Source organism: Platalea leucorodia, assembly GCF_965183815.1.
Source record: "Platalea leucorodia genome assembly, chromosome: W".
Lineage (NCBI taxonomy): Eukaryota > Metazoa > Chordata > Aves > Pelecaniformes > Threskiornithidae > Platalea > Platalea leucorodia.
In genome coordinates this window covers 12,261,233-12,284,471 of record NC_138859.1, presented here as the reverse complement: position 1 = coordinate 12,284,471, position 23,239 = coordinate 12,261,233, and the positions used below count along the sequence as shown (strand labels likewise).

The 23,239-nt window shown below is 38.8% G+C and overlaps 1 protein-coding gene across 1 annotated transcript in view; it reads right to left on the bottom strand.

Moving 5' to 3' along the window:
• The window catches only part of LOC309601741 (homer protein homolog 1-like), a gene marked incomplete at both ends in the record, with an annotated part of 68,043 nt that overhangs the window by 41,845 nt on the left and 2,959 nt on the right, over positions 1–23,239 (bottom strand). The window contains 3 exons of the mRNA XM_082334902.1: positions 6,767–6,909; positions 15,000–15,092; positions 19,795–19,926. Of these exons, the coding sequence (XP_082191028.1) occupies positions 6,767–6,909; positions 15,000–15,092; positions 19,795–19,926 (368 nt within the window). The remainder of the gene's footprint in view (positions 1–6,766; positions 6,910–14,999; positions 15,093–19,794; positions 19,927–23,239) is intronic.

Genomic DNA, 23,239 nt, shown 5'->3' with positions numbered 1-23,239 from the left:
GTCCTTTTCCGCCAGGCAGCTCTCCAGCCACTCCTCCCCAAGCCTGTAGAGTTGCATGGGGTTGTTGTGACCCAAGTGCAGGACCTGGCACTTAGCCTTGTTGAATCTCATGCAGTTGGCCCTGGCCCAACGATCCAGCCTGTCCAGGTCCCTCTGCAGGGCCTTCCTACCCTCCAGCAGATCGACACTTCCACCCAACTTGGTGTCATCTGCAAACTTACTGAGGGTGCACTCGATCCCCTCATCCAGATCATCAGTGAAGATATTGAACAGGACCGGCCCCAACACTGAGCCCTGGGGAACACCACTCGTGACCGGTCGCCAACTGGATTTGACTCCATTCACCACCACTCTCTGGGCTTGGCTGTCCAGCCAGTTTTTAACCCAGCGCAGAGTGCACCCATCCAAGCCGTGAGCAGCCAGCTTCTCCAGGAGAATGCTGTGGGAGACAGCGTCAAAGGCCTTACTAAAGTCCAAGTAGACAACATCCACAGCCTTCCCCTCATCCACTAAGTGGGTCACCTTGTCATAGAAGGAGACCAGGTTAGTGAAACAGGATCTCCCTTCCATAAACCCATGCTGGCTGAGCCTGATCCCCCGGTTGTCCCGCACATGCTGCATAATGGCACTCAAGATGATCTGCTCCATGACCTTCCCCGGCACCGAGGTCAGGCTGACAGGCCTGTAGTTCCCCGGATCCTCCTTCCGACCCTTCTTGTAGAGGGGCATGACATTTGCTAGCTTCCAGTCATCTGGGACCTCCCCGGTTGACCAGGACTGCTGGTAAATGATGGAGAGTGGCTTGGCCAGCTCCTCTGCTAGCTCCCTCAGTATCCTTGGGTGGATCCCGTCTGGCCCCATGGACTTGTGGGCATCCAGGTGGAGGAGCAGGTCAGTGACTGCCACCTCTTCGACAACTGGGACTTCATTCTGCATCCTATCTCCATCTCCCAGCTCAGGGGCTTGAAAAACCCGAGGATGACTAGCTTGACTATTAAAGACTGAGGCAAAGAAGGCATTAAGTACCTCTGCCTTCTCCTCATCCTTCGTGGCAAGGTTACCTTCTGCATCCAACAAAGGAGGGAGATTCTCCCTGGCCCCCCTTTTGTCACTGATATATTTGTAAAAACTTTTTTTGTTGTCTTTAACAGCGGTGGCCAGTTTAAGTTCTAGCTGGGCCTTCGCCTTTCTGATCTTCTCCCTGCATATCCTCACAACATCCTTGTAATCCCCATGAGTCACCTGCCCCTTCTTCCAAAGGCGGTAAGCTCTCCTTTTTTTCTTGAGTTCTAGCCAAAGCTCTCTGTTCAGCCAGGCCGGTCTTCTCCCCCGCCTGCTCAACTTGTGGCACATGGGGACGGCCTGCTCCTGCGCCTTTGAGACTTCCTCCTTGAATAACATCCAGCCTTCCTGGACTCCTTTGCCCTACAGGACTGCCTCCCAAGGGACTCTGTTAACCAGACTCCTAAACAATCCAAAGTCTGCCCTTCTAAAGTTCAGGGTAGCGGTCTTGCTGACCCCCTTCCTTACTTCTCCAAGAATTGAAAACTCTATGATGTCGTGGTCGCTGAGCCCAAGACAACCTCCGACCACCACATCGCCCACCAGGCCTTCTCTGTTCATAAACAGCAGGTCCAGCGGGGCACCTCCCCTGGTTGGCTCACTTACCAGCTGTGTCAGGAAGTTATCATCTCCCACACACTCCAGGAACCTCCTAGACTGCTTTCTCTCTGCTGTGTTTCCAGCAGATATCTGGTACATTGAAGTCTCCCACGAGAACAAGGGCTAGCGATTGTGAGACTTCAGCCAACCGCTTGTAGAATACTTCGTCTGTTTCCTCGTCCTGGTTGGGTGGTCTGTAACAGACTCCCACCAGGATGTCTGCCTTGTTGGCCTTCCCCCTGATCTTAACCCATAAGCACTCAACCTTATCATTACTATTGTTGAGCTCTAGACAGTCAAAACACTCCCTAACATACAGGGCTACTCCTACACCTCTCCTTCCTAGCCTGTCCCTTCTAAAGAGCTTGTAGCCATCCTAATATATAGGTATTTGAAATAAGTCCATTTTCACTAAGGCAATGAGTGAAAATTTCATATTAAAAACTTGTTTGAATATAAAAATAGGAATTTTAATGAACAAGCAACAAACATCTATATTGTCTAATCAAAACATTATGTAATAGAAATTCCAAGTTTCATTAAATTTAGATGGAGCATCTTTATGTATTACATGAAAAAATTAGGTAAAAGGTACAAGTCACGGTTGACAGAAAGTTGAAGACTTTCAAGATTTGTCCCAGAAGAATCCTCTTATTTTAAGTTTTGTTTCTGAAAGTGTTTTATCCCACAGCTTCATGAGGTGCCAAAAATGGAATAAAACTTGTTATAACAAATGTATTTTCTTCAAAGGCAAAAGAGCAAGCTCACCAAACAGTTACCAAAAAGCCCCAAGCAGCAGTTGCAGAGTTCGTCAGACACAGTATTCAGCTTTAATATTTGAATTATATTCTAAGGCTAAATAAGCTCAGCATAGTATTTCTTTGGGCTCATTCAGGCAATCAGGAATTGTATACTATGCACCAGCAGGATTAAAACTTACATTTAAAAGCCAGGTGCAGTCACATTGGAAATGGTTACAAATTTTTTAGCAACATTTTTCTCTCCAAACACCTTTTTATGGTCAACTTTTTTTCGATGGGGGGGGGTGTCACAATTTAAAGAATGTGGAAAATACTTTAAAAAAAAGGAAGATGTCTGAGGAAACTAAGACTTAGTTAAGAAAATACACACTTTTTTTTAGTCTTAATTATTTTAAATATTAGATTTTATTAACTAGCTTTTGTTAGAAAAAAGCCTTCCTGGACTAGCCATCGTTCAGAAAAATCAGACTCGATCAGTCTCTCAGCCAAGACTTTTAAAAATTCTAATGCCAGGCTTAGGTTACATTTTACTTTCATTTGTTTTGGCAATGTTTACTAATGAGAGCAGTGCTCAGTCTATATTATAAGATGTGGGAGTTCCCAAGTAATATTACTTCATAATTCAACATTAACCATCATGGTTTAAAAAAGGCAAGAGGTTTAATTGCAAGAGTTTATCTTTCCGTGCAAGGTTCATAACCATTTAATATCCTTATCTCTCAAGCAGTTGACTAGAGTCACACTGCTTGTGAACAGCGTTAGGACTTTCCAGATAAGGATAAATTGAACCAACTAGAATTTTGCTCTGTTATGCTCATGGGATATGAATAGGATTGTAGACATATACTGGAGAATGTTCATTTCAATACTTACAATTATTTACTGAAATAATAAAAAATTAAAGATCTAATAACAAAACTCTGGTGACTTAAGTAATGCTTTTTTTCAGCTTTTGAGTATAAATGGTCAGAAAATAACTATAAATACCAAAGTAGTCTACACTTACGCTGCTGAAATAACACAGCCCCCAACTACCTACACTAAGACATACAAAGCACAGAGAAGGATGCTTGCAGAAGAGGACATATCTGGCCAGAGAGGATGTGTTATAACAAAATGAAATTGAACATTTTTCTGTGTGTGCAGATTAAAAATGACAAGTAGTAAGATGTAGACTAAAGCATGACCTCCACACCTCTCATTTTGACCTTGTTAACTCCTGTCAGACTCTTCCAGTTCATACAGACATGAAAACCTCTTCCCTAGATCACTGTCTTGACAACAACCCCCTTCAAACCTTTACTCCTGTCCTCTGCTGCAGAGGTGCCCGCACTCAGCTAAGCTTGCCGACCCTCTTGGCAGCAACGCAGCTCCCACCTCACCAGCCATCCTCACTGTGCAGTACTGTGGCACCTCGTCCTGTCCACGAAGCTCCAACCTTTGCCTCATGGCTGCCTGGGCTGGGCTCCTGCCAGGTAGCCCCACACACGCCTTTCCCTGTACTCCAGCCTACACTGAGGACCACTCCTTTTGGACCTTCACAGGGTAAGTATATGCTGTCACACCAGAGCAGAATATAGCTTTCCTAATCATAGAAGAAATGAACTTGTTACGCTAGTGTTATTTCAGTGAAGCATGGCCAGCCTCAGCAACTCTCATGTCCCCTATAGCTGAACTCATTGGAGGGAAGACCACACCATCTTTTCTTTTGAAAAGTGCCTAGCGATTGATCAACAGTTCCAGGAGTAAAGGCAAATACGTAAAAAGCATTGCCATGCACAAGACAACACTCGCATGCCCTTCCAGCATTATCCTTCTCACCCAGAAGCACTGGCTAAACTTTAACTTTGCTGAAATGCAGGGTGTGGAAGAGGCTCAGCGATCGGCAGGAGTTACCAGAGCACACAGGGAAAGGGCTCAGTGCGGCAACTCCTCTCCATCACACATGGAGTGTCACCAATACACAGCAGCATCAAAAGGGCAGGGAATGAGGAGGAGCACAATCCCTTTCTGTACCCCTGACACATGAAAAGCCCAGGGAGTCTCCAATGGTCAGGGTGTAAGGTTTTGTTTAATTTTTTTTTTTTTTTTTTTTTTTAAATTGGGGCAAACAAACTGCCTGCAGAGAGCACCCTTCCAGCCAGCACAAGCAACTAAGTATGTCTACCTAGTTGCCAATTCAATATTATGAAATGCCTCTACAAAAACATGCCCATTTAACCAGCACTAACACAATCCTGGAAGCTTCACTTACTTTCCATCTCTTTCATGCATGTGTTACATAGTGCTATTTTAGAGAGCCTTCATTACAGCTAACAATTAAATCTAATCAAAGCAGCTGACTTCCAAATTAAGTTCTGTCATCAACTTGAAAAACATAATGGTGCCTGGGAAATAACTGGAATATACATTTTTTAAAATGGTAGTTTCCCTCTGATTGAGACAGTGTTCCTTGACACACACACACACACAAAAGGATTTTTTTTTTTTTTTATATGAAAAATTGTCAGAAAGCACCTGAAAGCATTTTCTGTCTGGGTTAAATAATAATATATAAGTGTTCTCACTTGAGCTTTTCAGTATCAAAAAAGTAACCTATATGAATCTTCATTTATTTATAATATTTATAATAAAAACCTTATCTAGTCCAAAATTTCAAAGGGTTTGAAAAAATTTGCAGTTTCTTTGGTAATAGCTCACTAACAAACTTGAAGCTTCCATTAGCAAGACAAATGATTCTCATGAGAATCATCATGAGAAGTGACCCTCAAAATGCAGTTATTGTTGGAAGACCAATTCTAGCTAGTAGTATTTAACAGGACAATAAACTAAAACCAGGCACTCACACTGCATACATGAAGCAGATATAGAAAAATGCAAAGCATGTAAAAATTTTGTAACCTCTATTTTACACCATCAAAAATTACAACCGGGTAGTTTCAAAAAATATCTTCAGTCATGGTCAATGCAGAGCAAAGCATAGTTACTATATTGGCATACCAGAAAACATATTTACATATGCAAAGCAAGAGGGAAGATCTTGCAGCTGTCATTTTTTAAAAAAAAACAAACAAACACCACTACTCCTGTGTGGACTTTATCACAACCCCTTTTCACAAAAATATTGATAGTGAATTCCAACACACAAACAGTAAGTTTAAATGAACTTGTTACAGAACACTGATGTGCAACATTTGTAACACTCCTTCAACATGCACAGAGCTCTCTTACAAAGCACCATTTCTTGTAAAACATGTAATAGATTGTCGTGGTTACATGTGCTGAAACCAGGACATAGATGCACTGGTGACAACTGAAGTATAAACATAAACACAATCACTGCTAAAAAAGTATAATTTTTTTCTCATTTGAAAATGTAAATTATTTCTTCCATATATGTTTAATAGCATTATTCTCTTACAAAAAATGAGAAGTCTTGAACAATTCCAATTCCATCTCTGCTCATTCTGAATTATTTGCATGACATATCTGACATCCTAGTGTTCCTCAACCTTTGATCAAGAGCTCTTAAACTTTATTTAAACTGATTCAGACCATGTTTAAAAAAATAAATCTAGTATTTCTAGCTTTGCTCTAAGTTTATTAAATATTTAAGTTACTCTCCATGGTCTCAGTACATAATGTGTTTGAGTGTCCCATTTACAATCATTTCTAATAGGCAAGATATACCCATCTTAACTCATCATTTGTATCATTAAATTAAAAGTCCTAGTTTTCCTAAAGAACAGAGTACAGTATTCCTAGTGCAATGAATTATAATTCAGTCTGAAGCAGAACTACACTTCTCTCATGTTTCAAAAAAAAGTTGAAAAATGTTTTCAACTGTCAGAGAACTGTTCAATTAAAGGCTGCTTTAAATTTTATAATCTAAAAGTGTTGTAAGAAAGAGTCCCTTTTCTTCTAACAACTCATCAGTGAAAGGCTGACATCCAATCCTATCAGTCATTTAAAGAAAATGTGTGCAAAAATAATTTAATTGGAATATTCTAAGCAGTTAACATTACTAAGATCTCAAACACTGAAATAATGCTTCCTGTTAAAGGGACACCTGCGCTAGCCAGTGTTCAAGGGCTCACATTCAGCTAATTAAACTATAAAATAACGCCCCCCCAAAATCTTATTCAAAGAGATTTCCTCATGTTTTTTGTGAAAACAAAGATTATACTGCAAATCTGAAAGCCAGTCTTTTTTTTTTTTTTTTTTTTAGTCACATAATTTAATTCTTAACTTTGCTAGGTGGAAGCCACAACATGGGAGAAGGTCCCTTTAACGAGGAAGGAGATAGTTATCACTTAATCAGGATGTGTGAATGGAATCTGTACCTATGGGTAAATGGCAATGCATTCTGGGTTGGTTCAGCCCTTGGTTCCGAGTTCTGCGTCACTTCCGGCATCACTCTCTCGTCATCTGTCCCATTAATACTTTCTGGCGTTAAAGGAGACTGAATATCCCCTCCAGCTGATTCCTTAAGTAAAACAAACAAATGACACATTAGAATTACCAAGTGACCTGCTCAGGAAGGCTATGTGTATATAAGCACTAACATTAATTCTTAAATGAGATATGAACTTTAGGCAGTATTAATGTGAGGCTCACAGATTTCCAGCATCCCTCATGGTCATATTTCATCATGTGAATTTAATTTAGAAGTGTATTACCATAGGATTTGCATTATCTTGCACAAAACACAACTGACCTATGATTTATTTGCAAGTATCCAGCCTCCTGCTTATTACAGACCTCTCTCTCTCACCTGATATTATATTCAGCCCTCAGCCAGCTACACAATGGGCAACTATTGACACCCAGGATTCTTATCTCTTACTTTATATTCTAAAATGGTGAAACAAACAATTCTGATATTTGTTTCAAAATCTAGCTTTTGTTTTGTGTATTAACCAAAGTGAACAGTGGAAGGGACATTGATGGTGCATTCACAGTTTCACCTATGAGCCATCTGTAAAGAAAACTTGTTCGGCACAGTCCTTGCAAAATTTTTGTAGACACGTTAGCCTGACCTAGCTCTTGCTGGCCATGGTATTATCTGGGAAGGAGAATACTCCAGTTATACCCAGGCAGCTACTGCTATGCAACTGGACACCTGAAACTGTGACACTTATTGGCTGTCTTCCTAGCAGAAGGCACTGGTGCAGTTTTAATCAGCCTTCATCATGCCAAGATGTACATTTATGTTTTGGCCAACAAACACTATTTTCCAATTTCTAGTCACTGAAAAGTACTTCCTTTTTAAAAAACAAAGTGCACTGTGTAGCCCACATCCTAAGTTCGAAGATTATAGGCTTTTCAGTCCCTGTATGTGGTGTAATTTTAATATTTTATTTCCTATTATATACTTTTTCAAGTAATGATTTTTGCAGGAGATAAGCAAGTCATATAAGCTAAGTAGCTCATCTCAATTTTAAAATGTCTTAGTAATCAAGTGGTAACATTTAACTCTAAGATAGAAGAGTTTCATGAATAGAGTTCAATGGATGTCATAGAGGGGTGTCTGTACAGCAGAGGACTGGTTGAATTACAGTATTTCCAAAAGCTAAGCACCTCCTATAGCCACACCACCTTTTACCATCTGCATGGGGAAGAGATAAAACTGCTATCTAATGTTATTAAACTGAAGCACAAGCACAGTCTCTGCAAGGCCAGCAGCTCCTCTTCCCAGCTCTTTGACACTGCATAGAAAGATGAAGAACAACAATCTCAGAAGAAATTGCTAAGTATCTGAAGATGGTCATGATCTTACAAGATCAGGGTCTAATTTTGAGCCTCCACTTGTAGCCTTCTACTAGTTTACAAGGATAAGGCTTTTTGAAAGCCAATACTGAATCTGATCCTATATCTATAAGAAATGTTGCCCTTGACTTTGAGACTTGACCAGATGGAAAAACTCAGATCTTTTAAAGAAAATAAGATCTGGCTGTCATCATCACCTTCCACAAAGCACTGGTGTCACTTAACCAAAAATATTGTCGTTCAACATTTTCATTACACTTTAAATTATATTAAGTATTTGCAGCACAACAATTGTCAAAATTTTGCTTTTATTCTACTGTATTTCTCACATAGTGAGAGACATATCTCACCCTACAACTTGAATTAGTGGGTGATACGGAGTTATATTAAAACATTTTAATAATTACTTCAAGTTCTATTATATTTAGCATACATCAAGTTATACAATGCACATGCACAAGTGTCTCCATTCTGCATCCTCTTATTAAAATCCTACTGATTAAAAAGCAGAAAATAATTAGCTTACACTGATTTATTACAGAAATATAAACTGTTATTTATAATATAAATGTAAATTATTTATTTTATGAATGTAAATTGTTACCTACTTTCAGGAAGAATCCTCTTAATTTAAAACTCAAAACTATTATCTTAAGTGTTAATACTATAGAAGTCAAAATTAAATCTTGATTTTTACAGAACAATTTTACTGAACTGAAACTGAACTGAAATTAAGTGTCAAAGGAGAGCAGAGTTAGCAAGATAATCAGGCATGTGAATTATTTTATACAAATTATGTGGTTTTGTCTATTATTATCCTCTGATTTGATAAACAGTTTCCACTGCCATTAAATGAAAGGCATTATAGACCCAAGAGTTTCTCTTTTATGTCCTTCTCTTCCCAAACTACACTAGATGTTCTAAAAAGCATATACCACATCCCACAAAATCTGGGTTGCTTGTATCTTTAAGCTAAAATTCCTGCAACACTATTATTAGATACATAAAGCCAGAGCTATATTAAAATATTTTAAGTATGAATGCATAAAAATTATTTCAGCAGAAGAAAAACAAATGTGCAAGTTCCATCTAGGCTTATTTTTCAGTAAAGTACTTTCATAGACGTCTAATTTGAATGAAATTCGAGACAGCCAGCATGGCTTCACCAAGGGCAAGTCCTGCCTGACCAAACTAGTGGCCTTCTATAATGGAGTGACTGCATCAGTAGACAAGGGAAGAGCTATGGATGTCATCTATCTGGACTTCTGTAAGGCCTTTGACATGGTCCCCCACAACATCCTTCTCTCTAAATTGGAAGGATAGGGATTTGATGGGCAGACTGTTCGGTGGATAGCTAATTGGCTGGAGGGTCGCATCCAGAGGGTAGTGGTCAATGGCTCGATGTCCAGATGGAGAACAGTGACGAGTGGTGTCCCTCAGGGGTCCGTACTGGGACCAGTGCTGTTCAATATCTTCATCAATGACATAGACAGCAGGATCGAGTGCACCCTCAGCAAGTTTGCAGATGACACCAAGCTGAGCGGTGCGGTTGACACGCCTGAGGGATGGGATGCCATCCAGAGGGACCTGGACAAGCTCGAGAAGTGGGCCTGTGTGTACCTCATGAGGTTCAACAAGGCCAAGTGCAAGGTCCTGCACCTGGGTCAGGGCAATCCCTAGTATCAATACAGGCTGGGGGATGAAGGGATTGAGAGTAGCCCTGAGGAGAAGGACTTGGGGGTACTGGTGGATGAAAAGCTGGACATGAGCAGACAATGTGCTCTCGCAGCCCAGAAAGCCAACTGTATTCTGGGCTGCATCAAAAGAAGCGTGGCCAGCAGGTCGAGGGAGGTGGTTCTGCCCCTCTACTCTGCTCTGGTGAGACCCCACCTGCAGTACTGCGTCCAGCTCTGGAGTCCTCAGTACAGGAAGGACATGGACCTGTTGGAGCGGGTCCAGAGGAGGGTCACAAAAATGATCAGAGGGATGGAACACCTCTGCTGTGAGGAAAGGCTGAAAGAGCTGGGGTTGTTCAGCCTGGAGAAGAGAAGGCTGCAGGGAGACCTTATTGCAGCCTTTCAATACTTAAAGGGGGCCTACAAGAAAGATAGGGATAGTCTTTTTAGCAAGGCCTGTTGTGATAGGACAAGGGGTAATGGTTTTAAACTAAAGGAGGGTAGATTCAGACTAGATATAAGGAAGAAATTTTTCATGAGGAGGGTGGTGAAACACTGGAACAGGTTGCCCAGAGAGGTTGTAGATGCCCCATCCCTGGAAACATTAAAGGTCAGGCTGGATGGGGCTCTGAGCAACCTGATCTAGTTGAAGATGTCCCTGCCCATGGCAGAGGGGTTGGACTAGATGACCTTTAAAGGTCCCTTCCATCCCAAAGCATGTTATGATTCTATAAATTCAAGTGACAAAAATTAATGCAGACAAACATCACAGTCTATGTAATACCTAAATGTTTACTCCCTGCAAATTCATGAGGGGCTGATCTGTATGTACAAGAGAAGCTTCAGATTCTAGTATGTATTTCTTAGAATCATAGAATCATTAAGGTTGGAAAAGTCCTCTGAGATCATCAAGTCCAACCGTTAACCTAACTGCCTGGTCCACCTCTAAACCCTGTCCCTAAGCACCACATCCACGTGTTTTTTGAATACTTCCAGGGACTGTGATTGCACCACTTCCCTGGGCAGTCTGTTCCAATGCCTAACCACTCTCTCCATGAAGTAATTTTTCCTAATATCTAATCTAAATCTCCCCTGGCACAACTTGAGGCCATTTCCTCTCGTCCTGTTGCTTGCTACTTGGGAGAAGAGACCGACCCCCACCTCGCTACAATCTCCTTTCAGGTAGTTGTAGAGAGCGATAAGGTCTCCCCTCAGCCTCCTCTTCTCCAGACTAAACAACCGCACCTCCCTCAGCCGCTCCTCATAAGACTTGTGCTCCAGACCCTTCACCAGCTTCGTTGCCCTTCTTTGGACACGCTCCAGCACCTCTTCCACCAATACAGGTTAATCAGTGCTCTCACAAACTCACAACTATCCCTGCCTGGTAAATAATTACAAAGCTGGCTATGAATAAAGCACCAAATACAACAGGAAGAAAAAAAAAAAAAAAAAAAAACCAAACAAAAAAACCAAACACACAGAACAAAACTAAGTTTACAAATAATATATTCACATTTTATATTATTTAGAGAGAATAAAAGAATTCTAGAAACATTTTTGTGAGAAATTCATAAGTAATGAAGTTTTTATTCCGTATCATTACAGCTTCACACATCCACTTCAAATTTTAGAGTTGGTCAGCTGAAAAAGATTTTCACCCCTCCCTCCCAGCTGGAAGAGCAGGTTAACCAAGATCCAACTGTGTAGACCCTATATGGAAAAAAAACAGTGCTTAAATTGAAAGTCTTCCTGTAAACCAATGACATATTTTAAGCCCTGATATTTCCCACGCATGACAGCTACAAATAGATATTTCATACATTTGAGAAGAAAGGATTAACAACTCTCCTGTGGTATAAAAACATTATTATATCATATATAGATTTTTGGAGGATATTGAACTTTAAGTCACTCACCAGTCCTGGACTTACACATGGACTGAGGATTAATATTTTTAGAGTCAAGGTAAATGGTGATTTTATGTATTACCTGATATTCTGGGAAATTAAAGCAAAAGCTGCTGGTAAACAGGGTGAGAACAGGTAGTATTAAAGAAACAGTAAGAATGCAAAGTTTAAATTTAGCAGCAGGATAGCTTAGGGAAAAAGGAACTCCTGCTATTAAGTAATTGCAAATTGGGCTATGTATTGTTTTCTTTCTACTGTTTCACAAAAAAAACCAAAAAGAAACAAAACAAAAAAACCCAGTAGCCAAAGAATACACGTCATCAGATGAAACGGCATATCCAAAAAAATACTCGGCATGGAACTACTACTTCCTGGCCATTGAGGCACTTTTCTGGTGGAAATATCTAGCTAAATAGTACCAACACTTTGCTAAAGCTTGTAACACCTTAGAGAAACAGCCTAACTTCAGTGGACTTATACAAGATTGTTCTTAAGTTTTAACATGGCTAACTCTGGGAAGTACTCGAACTATGAATACATATTCTATTTATGAGATATTTCTGTTGTTATCTCTTGTTTTCTATTTCTCCTTAGTTTCACAAGTTTTTGCAGGACATTCAGAATTGAAACACATACCAGTAATATTTGCAGGGTTACATCAAACAATGCTGAACAGCAAATATCTCGTGCAGGGTTTTGTTACACTAGTTGTGGAGATATTTTAATAAAGATTCAACCTGTAGGGACATATTGAGTGCAGAAAGAAGCGCATGTAATTTTTCTCTTTTTATCTTCTAGAATTGTGTAGCAGAGAGGGTGGGCAATGTACCATATCTGGTAATTTAATTAACTGGTAAATAATAAGGGCATTTTTTTAAAGCAGTACCAAGAGAAATGTAACACATCTTATGTAAGTTTTACATGTATATTTTCCAGTTTTGTTATGCAGTATCTTCCTACCTATTATTAATTTAATGCAGAATGATATCTGCAAGTCCAAGACAGCAGAGGGATTGACACTTGTAGCTAACTGAGCTACTGTTATAGAGCTCACTACTCACACGCTACCTCCCAATGCCTTTCCTGTCAAAGCTTCCTAAAAAAGCCAGGTTCCTACAAAGTCTTGACTGGCCACTGAAAATCTCTCTCCTTCCTCTTACTCTCCCTCTCTGCAAAGGATCGCTATGCAAAAGGGAAAGAAGAGCTGTAAAATGATTGAGAAAGGCAACACTGGAATTACATGCCTTGCAGTCACTTTTTGGCAGATGATCAAAATGACAGAAAGTGTTCCTTCAAATGTCTCTAGGGTTCCACCCTCCCTCCCCACTACCAAGCACCCGTCTTCCCCCTAGTCATAAATCTCTTCAAATAAGCCCCAGCACTATGGAAGCACTGCAGTCTGCCATGAAGTCATTGCTTCTCATCTGCTCCAAACTCCCTTCTTTCTGGGGAACTAATGAGAAGCATTAAGTATGTGAAGACTGACACTTGCACTAACTGTATCTTTTGGAATAATATGCTAACTTATTAACACAGCTAAAAGCCAAGAGATGAAAAGTAAGGCCTGAATATGAAATTATTCCTAAGTGTGCAGTAAATAAATCGCAGCTCTCAACGTGCATTATAGAATCGCTCAAGGTAACATTTCTATAACTTCCTACAGTATAAAATGTTAGGCTCCAAGTATAAAGGGAAATCTGTACTGGAAAATGAATAATATTAATAGCTTATATAGATTAAGAGAAAGCTTTAACCCTGGGCAACTGCTAGACAAAAGCATCTTGTCTCTGAATGAGTAGTTCAAATTTATGTCCAAACTAAATAAGTCACTCCATTCAACAGTGTCAGATTTAACTTCTGAGTGCAGACTATTAATCATCATGTCAAAAGAGAAGCAGAGTAATTGTTTTGCCTATAATATTGAGTAACTAGAGGCCTAGCTGAAGCACTTCACTGTTTCTAAAGTCCAAGTATATACTAGGTTATAATACTGAAATACCTACTTCCATTATCTATGTATTTATTAATGGAAATTATCAGAAGTTTAGAGACTGTCAAGAAAACTAATTAAAAAAAGACTGCCTTATTTTTCTCCTGTTACAGTACAGCAAGCAGTTTCCCTTTAATAGCAAAAGCCAACCTAGCACTTGGACAAAATGCCTACTAGGAAAACAACGTGAGGTTGGTTCATTGTGTATTCTTGTGGTTTCCACTGACTTCTCTTGGAAGGACTCCAGATGCAGCTTTCTGGTGGCAATAAACCTATTCGTATAGGATGTTGCAAACTGCCTGCCATCCTTGTTCCATCAAAGATCAGGAGCATATTGCAGTGCAAAGCACTCAAGAGATGCACTGATTCAATGAATGAAGATGCATTCCCCCCCCCCCCCCCCCCCCAAAAACACTCAGCCGCATTAATCCTACTCAGCTCAGGAACCCCTGCTGTAGTTTTAAAGCTGCTTCATCCTCCAAAAAGCAAATAGCTACATGCACAGCCAGAAACAGTGGAGGGGCATAAAAACCTCATGCAATTTCTCTTTTCAAAGCAAATTCAAAGTATCCATTTTCAAGTAAATTAATTTTAGGCATGACTAATGTAAATATGACTATATTCATTTATCCTCCTGTTAGGCCTATATTATCCGAGTTCATGTTTTGAGATGTCTTTTATAAACTCTTCTTTTACAACATGGCTAACTGCAATAAAACTCCAGAACCCACATGTGAATCTGTCATCTTCCTTCAACACATTTCACAAGTGAATACTACAACAGGAGGAAATAAGTAAAAATAGTTTGCTGGTTTAGCTTCAATTTGTGTTGTAATGATTCTTATATCAAGTCCTTTACAGTGCATCGCCTGAAGTTTCATAGATACAATAAGAAAAAAAAAAAAAAAAAAAAAAAACACAAAAGGTCTTTACTATAGATTTACTTACATAACTACTCACCATCTTTATTCATAACATATTTTCTGAGGAAAGCTCAAAGAAAGGGATGGGAATACACAAAAGGCCAATTTTATATTAAAGCAAGCCCCTTTGACACTTCTGCAATACATATTAAATGCATTCTTAGACTTCTTGACACTTCTAGCTGACTGCTAAAAGGATTCAGGGAAACTGTGAAGTACCCTGCTCATTTTTAATACAACATGTGTATATAAGATACATTAAGTAGCACAGATTATGAAGTACTAGGCTTGAATCAGGCAATAAGACTCACTTGAGAGGGTGTACTTGTTAGCTCCATCTTTTCTTGGGATTTTTCCTTTGCTAGTCGTGCAGCTTCTTTGAATTCCTGAAATTTTTCCGCAAACTGAAGGTACATATGTTTAAAAAATAACAGGAAAAAAAGAAAGAACAGACGTGAAGTAGTTATATTACATGCAGAACAGAATGCTTTACTTAACATTTTACAAAGTCAAATTGTCAGTAGAATTTTTTAATTTTTCTCTTTATTAGATACTCATTTAAGAGAGTTACACAGTGACATACCTTTCAGACATAATGTACTCTGTTTATATGACAGGAAAATTATGATGCAACAAAGTTTAATTTGTTGCTGATAGTGTTAAAAAACCCACCTCATATATGGCTAATAACAGTGATAAGCTGCCTTGCACAGCTGCTTTCAGATTCAGGTTTTACTGTCTTCCTGACAACATTTTTTGTAATAACAAGCTAACCATTATTCATTCACTCACATATACTGAACACTAAATTCAAGAATTCCACATTGAACTGCCATATGAAGCTTGATTTCTCTGCTACACGAAGCTCTTCCAGAAAATAGCTAAAGCAGCAATTTAGAAATACATGCACCCTTAAACTTGATAGATTAAATCAATTTATTAAGAATAGGGCCTAGATTCTCTGGCTAGAGAAAAATTTGGCTTCACAGATCTCAGCTTGACACTACACTAATTGCTATAGTAGCCAAGCATTTGTTTTTACTTGCTACTGCTTTTATACAGAACATGATCTTATTATGATCAGCTTAAGACCGAAATAATTCTGCAAAAACATTGGAAACTTCACCAACAGCTTCAAAATCTCTCCAGCAGCAGCATACAAAGAAATTGTTTTGCACTGCATGTATTTAGAAGGGATGAAGGCTACCTTTGTGTGACACAATCTCCTTAACTATTTTCAATCAGAACTTCACTTGCTATCCAAGATCTAAAAAACCTTATTGTCTTTAGCCTACCAGGAAAAGTAGTTTATTAGTATATTTGAGGAAGTATCATTTCTCTCCACTGGTATCCTATATTTCAGCTGTCAGGTCATTTAAAAGCATACGTTTCCTGAATATAGAAGGATAAAAAAAGTATACCATCCTGAAACTCTAATTCAGCATCAAAAAAGGTCTCAGAACAGATAATAAAATTGGCAACAGATCACCAGAACTGGATGATACTCATTTAAGAGTTGTAGATAGACCTCAAAATCTGATGGATAACCTATTATTTAAATCAGCTTTAGGACCAGAGGATTGGTAAGTAAGAAAACATGATGCTGAGGTTTAGAATGGCTGAAGACATACAAGGCAGTAAATATGATCTTATGTATCACAGTGGTAGAAACTGTGAAAAAAAATATACATAATGAATAGACAGATAAATAGATAACATTCTAAGAAAAAGCCAACAAGGTTAACATAGAGGAAATTTTCACAAATTTACTAGAATTCCTTGAGGCGGTCAGGTGATAGATAGTAGCAATCTCCTGATAAAATTCCTAAATAACAAAGATGAGATCTCATGGTATGAAAGGAAGGGTTCTCTGGAGGATTAATAATTTAAGGAAAAGATGGAAAAATTGTGGAGGGAGACTATGGGAGGATCTCACAAGTACCTGTGATGGTCCTTTTGGCATTTAGCATACTCTTAAGTTATTTGGAATAAATCAGGCCAACTAATTCAAAGGGATAAAACAGACAGCAATCCTGACAAGGAATATTTCTTCCCATACAGCGGGATACTATCAAAAGCACAGATTTATATTCTGGTTGAGAAATTAGACTCAGTTTTCTCTGAATATCATGGGACATTCTGTTCCTCCTACTACAGCAGCAAGAGGGACTGTGCTAGGAAATCCTGATCCTGTGAAAGAAATATTCTTCAACATAGGAATCATCTTTTAGGTATCACTGACTTCTGCCTGACTCTTGATGGAACAATCTTGAGGTGAATTTGTGGTCTGACATATTGAGAAAAGGTCTAATGAAGATAAACAAATGTTTAATTAATTTTCTTCTATACTATTTGCGTGTGAAGTTGATTAGAGTGCCTTTATTTTTATACCGGATAGTCTCGCTCCACTAATTCTCACAGTCACAATAATCATCCAGAAAGAGGTTACCGCTGTTTCACTCTACCCTAGTAATCAGTTTAGGAGGACAAAGGCACACGAACCAAAAAGGAATAGTCCAAAAGTCAAATACTTGATATATGCTTTGGAAATCATCTGCTTGTTTAGAGTGACATAGCTAAGCAGACAATGATCTGAGAATAACCAGTTTATTAGAAGACATGACTTTTATTATCTCTGCTCTGATTATTTGCTTCATTAACCTGTTGATATCAGTCACAGACTAGACTAAGTTTTTTGTGGTTGCAGGCTGTCCATTGCTCCCTGGAACTTGAAATATTTCATTGGGGCCCAGAGACACTACTGCAAAACAAATTACATGCAACAGGGCTGTTCGCTTAGGGATTTTGATAAACCAAGTACAGAAAAGAAGTTCCAGAATCAATTTTTAAGGCAACTTCTAGAAGCTACCTGTTTCTGAACAAATCCATTAATACAGTTTATTTGTTAGCACTATTACTAATATCCAGTAGTACCTTGAGCCCTAAATTAGATTTCATGTCCTACAATGCTAGGTGTACCAAAGAGCGCTCTGGTAAACCTGACTACAATGCCAGTGCACAGAAGTGGGAGTTAGTAATCTGAGCAGAGACATAAGGCAAGAAAGAAAATAGATGTGATTTCTCCGAAGCTACACAGCAGATCCAGGGTTTCTAATTCAGCTTTTCTGATATAAGACCAATATATCTACCAATTCCAGTGACTGAATAGACTGTAATCTAAACAAGTTTCTTTTCCCTCCATCAAATATGTTTGCTAATTTTACAATAACACAAAAAGTTTCACCTTTATGAATTTTAGTAGCAATGATCAGCAATTTTAATTCACATGAAAATCACAATTTGATAATTAAGATATAATACAAGGGAAACAATTTGCTGAAAAGGTCCTGAAGATTCATCACCATAAGCTTCTGAAAAGGTCTGTGACTTGGCATTTTTCTCAACAGATCTGCGTATTCTTCATAAATCACAGCAATCTGAGTAACTGCTAATCAAACGTACTTAAGACAAAATATCTACTGTAGCTTTTCAGATTATTTTTTCAACAGCAATATAATGTTTTAAGCCAAGGGCATACTGAAAACTCTTAGACATCAGTTTGAGGGCAGTGAAAGAATGGGATTGAAACAACTGTAATTAAGAAGGAAGTAAGTATCACTTGGGGAGAGCAAGGAAAGAGTGAAGGAAAGGACAGATGAAAAAAATCAAAATATTTTCACTGGCAAGGACAACCCAGTGTTGAAAGGCAGGCAAACACAGGCTATGCATGACTACAGCATGATACTTTGCCTCCAAAGAAGCATTCCATGATTAAGGAAAACAAGCTAGTATATGAGAGAGGTAAACTAAATTAGAATCCTTTGAAATATTAACAAAAGTTATTACCATGTTGGTAAGCAAGTGCCTCTAGGACATACACACCAATTTAAATAAATTACAAAGTTTCTAAGTTCACTGAAGCAATGACACGTGTGCACAAATGCACATGCATATATTAATATCACTCAATTTCCTGGGTTTGTGTTGCTTCATAGAAATGAAAGCTATCAGATTACAAAAGGAAGAAATCTTACAAGCTTATCACACTGTCCAAATAAAGCAGATGTACTGGTTCTCTTTTTAATGGTTTTCTGACAAGCCCATACTTATCCTTAGATAGTGACAATTACTTTCTCAAAAGGGCTGGTATGCTTTTTTTTGTTTATTTAGTTTTTTTTAATAACAAGCCAACCATTATTCCTTACTCAAACATGTATTATGCATTCCTTTTTATTGCATTTGGGTTTCCAGATCTCTTGTATATATCAAAGATGAACATTCTCTGCTTAATGTAGAAACATGTTTTTAAACTGAAAATGAAATTCCTCATCTGGAGAAAAACAACATTGGCTTTTACAGGTTCCTGGACTCATCTACCAGAGTAGTATCAATAACAATAGGGACTGTAGAAAGGGTGCTCACAGGAACCATACCATCACTTTGAGAAAAAGGAGTTACTGCTTTCCTTGGATTAAGGTGGACTTCCCTCCTGCACAAGCAGACCAGAAAAAAACCTCATAGGGCATTGAGTTTCTTTAGTAAAAATTTCAATTTTTGTATTCCAACAAGAAAATGTAGTTTTCTTTTACATGGAATATTTTTCCCCACTAGCTTTACTTTAAGCCTGCACATGTTGAAATATCTGTAATTTGATGCACTACACAGCAGAAAAGTGAAAGTGAATGTGGCTTAAAAGACAAAAATGTACCTGAAGACTACCAACAATTTTTTTCTAGGAGATTTAAACACAGAAGAAATACTACATAGTCTACTCCTTTAAATTCTATCATGAAAAACTGTAACGGAAGAACAACTTTAAAGAAGAGAAACCTAACAAAAACCTAACAAGTGAATACTTAGAAAGCATTAACAGCATACGCTGTGATAGCTTAAATATCCCTCCTTTCCTCAATCAGTTAAAAGAAAATTCATAGGCAACAAAGTGTTATAACAATATTGGCTTGTCTTTTTACATTTACAGAACATTTTTTGTAAATTATTTTTAAATAACAACAGTATTGAGCACTGAGTCAAGATACAACCAGCAGGAATCAAATACTCTTAAGCTGCTTGACTGGCCGAATAGTTGTCATTGTTCATACTTACTTTTGAAAGGTGATGTTCAGATGAAAATCCCAAGCCATAGACTGTATTTGCCCTGCTGTCTGCCCATTGGCCAAACTTCTGGGATGTTTTAGTAAATGTCATGTTGGGGGTGATAGTGCTATTTATTATTGCCTGAAAAAAAAGGAATAGTTGTAAAAAAGGGGTTCTGTGGTTTTGATTTTTTAAAAAAAACCTACTCAATAACTGAAAATGTCAGTATCAATCATAGACAAGTATCTGTGTATGCTGAATGAGACAAACTTGCAACTAGGGAACAGTTTTCTTCTAATTCAATCACAGCTAAAATTACGAAAGCATATATTGGCATACATTCTTTAAAAGGAGCAAAAGGGGGGAGGGGCACCTGTTTGCAATTGCAAGCAGTCATTTAATAGTTAGCAAGTCTAAAAAAAAGTCCTTTAAAGCATCCACATAGGCTAATGAGATCAGAATAGAAGAACTAGCAAAGTCATCTTTTGTCTCACAAGTGTATTTCTTTGTCCCCTAAAGCAATGCCTCTCAAGATCCACTGTAAGCTCCACAGTTGCATTCCCCCCATTGCATATGCAATCCTCACTGGAAAACATGCAATAAAACAAGAAGCACAATTTATGTTTAAGTTTCTGTATTGCAATAATCTGGTTTTCATTTATACACACACAAACATGACTAACAGTGACAGGGTCATATACCAACTACAGAAGAAGAGCTACTCTTAGAATAGATTTTTCTTCTCTAGTTCTTGCTACATACAGGATAGAAGCAGCGCATCTTCCAGCATACAACTTCTGCTAATGTAAACAAAAAACTACAACTATTCAATTATATGCTGGTTCCACTAAAAACAACTAAAGTTTTACCATGAATTTCAACAGTATTTTCATCACATTAAAGTTAGTCTAACATATTCTAAATCTGTGATGTGGAACTGTCCAGTTGACTTAAAGTATGTCAGGATAAAGTCTTATAATGACACCAATGGGTTCCATTTAACTAAAAAAATTGATGGTTATTACAGTTTATAACCAGACAATATGAACAAGACAGACTAGCCATAAAACCAGATATGTGTATTGGAAGTGAAATGCAGGCATGCTTTCTCATCTGTCTGGTGCTACTAAGAGTTTCAGCCACATTTGTTAAATAATTCACAGCCCTTTTCATAAAACACTGGTTAGTAGGTGCTTTGTAACACCCATGTGAAAGAGAATGTCCTTAAAACTTCCCGGAAAATAGCATACACTGTGAGCAGAAGAGTTCAGGAAGAATCTTTCTTACATACCAGTTATTGTGCTCCAAAGGTTATTGTCAATATGGGTCCTTACTGTCTCACACTAGAGAGTTGGGAATCTTTTGAACATCAGTGTGCACATGCTTTGTTCTGCTCCCATGAAACCATAACCCCTGCCTTAGCCCCAGCAGTGCAAAGCCAGTGATTACTGTAGAATCCTAGAGCAGCAACAAAATTCACAGGGTCCAAACCAACTTCTCTGTTGGAGATAGACAGAAATCTTAATTTTATTCTTTGAGTAGCAGGAACTGGACTGATGCATAAAGAATAACAATATTTTCTCAGGATGGTGACAGTGAGAAACTTCAACATCAGAGAGACCAAGTACTGTTCTCCCAAGCCCGAGATCTTCTAGAAGTCAAATCCAGCCTATACTATTGTGTGAGATGGCCTTCTGGATGGATATTAGAGTAGTTACAGAGTTTACTTAGCATCCTTTGCTTCTGCTGAGATTTGGGTAGCACTGGAGCACAGCTACCATCAACATCAAATTTTCTCTGAATTCTACAGGGCAAGCCTGAAAAATTTACAGCTGAGGGGCCAACTAAGCCCACAAACAGCTTTCATGTGCATAGGCTGATTCTCAGATGAAGTGGGGGAGAGGAGTATTGCAAGAAAGTTCAGAAAAACACTTTGTATCGCAACATCTAGAAAGGCAAGCAAAGATACTGCAGCACAGATTAATTTAACAAAACTGGCATCTTCTGCAGTGGCTTTGGCAGCTCCATTATGCTCGCATTAAATTGGAAGAGCAAATCTGGATGTAGCTGAGGATATCAAACAGACAGTTCTCTCTGATAACCTTTGCCTCAAAATGCAAGTTTTGGCTACCATTGTGAACAACTCCTGGATAATTTCATAATGCCTGAAAGCTTACATTTGAATCAACAAGCCTCATCAGGTCAGGGACAAGATTTATTGTGTGACTAGAGACTGAAGAACCATCTCCAGAATTAATTGTCCATAAAACTTCTCCTCAGATTTTCATATAGGAGGAGCTGGTCAGCAAAGTCACTGGTAATTCAGTCATCCTCCTTTCTTTAGGTATATGGTTGGGGGCCCAAATAAAGCCAGCAGGCTTGCACTTGCACCAAGGCCTCCAACTGACCTCATAGGAAACAGCTGTCTATGCCATGTAGGACAGAAGAGAGAACATGAGAAAGCGGAGGTGGACTTCTTAGAAAGGAGGTGTTCTAAAGCTCCGTTTTTCTTGTATGCTTCTTGTCTTCTTGTGTACTGTTAGTGCTTGGAAGCCCTCCTTTTGAAATAACCTGGTGGAAGCCCAGAACAGAGCTGTGCAAGTTCACTTAATGCTCAGTCTCTCTTGGTGTGGAAGCTGTCAACAGTAACATGTTTAAAATTAATTATCCTGGGGACAGTGTAGAAGAGTCTTCCTCCCAACTCAAGCTCTAGCTATGTTGTCTCCTTGCTTAAGCCCTAGTTCCATCCATTGCTTGATTAATTTGAACTTGTATCACAGATTTGAGAGTGCAGGTAATTGTCACAGATGTAACTTTCTCAGTGCAGAAGAGGACTCTGAGGACAGGGACTTATGACCTCCAAGAAACAGGCAGCTTTAAAGCCTGCAGGACTGGCATTTGCTGAAGTGACAGTGGCATATCTGGTTGCAAATTAATCCAGTATAAAACCTTGGAGAAACCAACCAGTTTTCAGCTGAGACTGCTCACTGCTTCAGCTGACCACATGGGCTGGCTGCACAAGAGAGAACCTAGAACAGGCTTCCTGAACCAATTGTTCACCCAACGTATCATGGACTTGTCTAGCTGTATGCTGGACATTTTGTCCAGAAGGATACTGTGAGAGACAGTATCAAAAGCTTTGCTAAAATAAAAATAAATAAATAAATAAAAAACACACCACCACATCTACTGACTTCCCTTGGTCAACTAGATGAGTGACCTTGTCATAAAAGGAAATTAAGTTAGTTAAACAGGACTTTCCCCTCGTGAACCCGTGCTGGCTGTGACCAATGCCTGTGTTGTCTCTCAAGTGTTTTTCAATAACTCCCAGAATAACCTTCTCCATAATTTTACCAGGCACTGAAGCAAGACTGACAGGCCTGTAATTACCAGGGGCTTTCTTCTTACCCTTCTTGAAACCTGAGACAACATTTGCCAGCTTCCAGTCAACTGG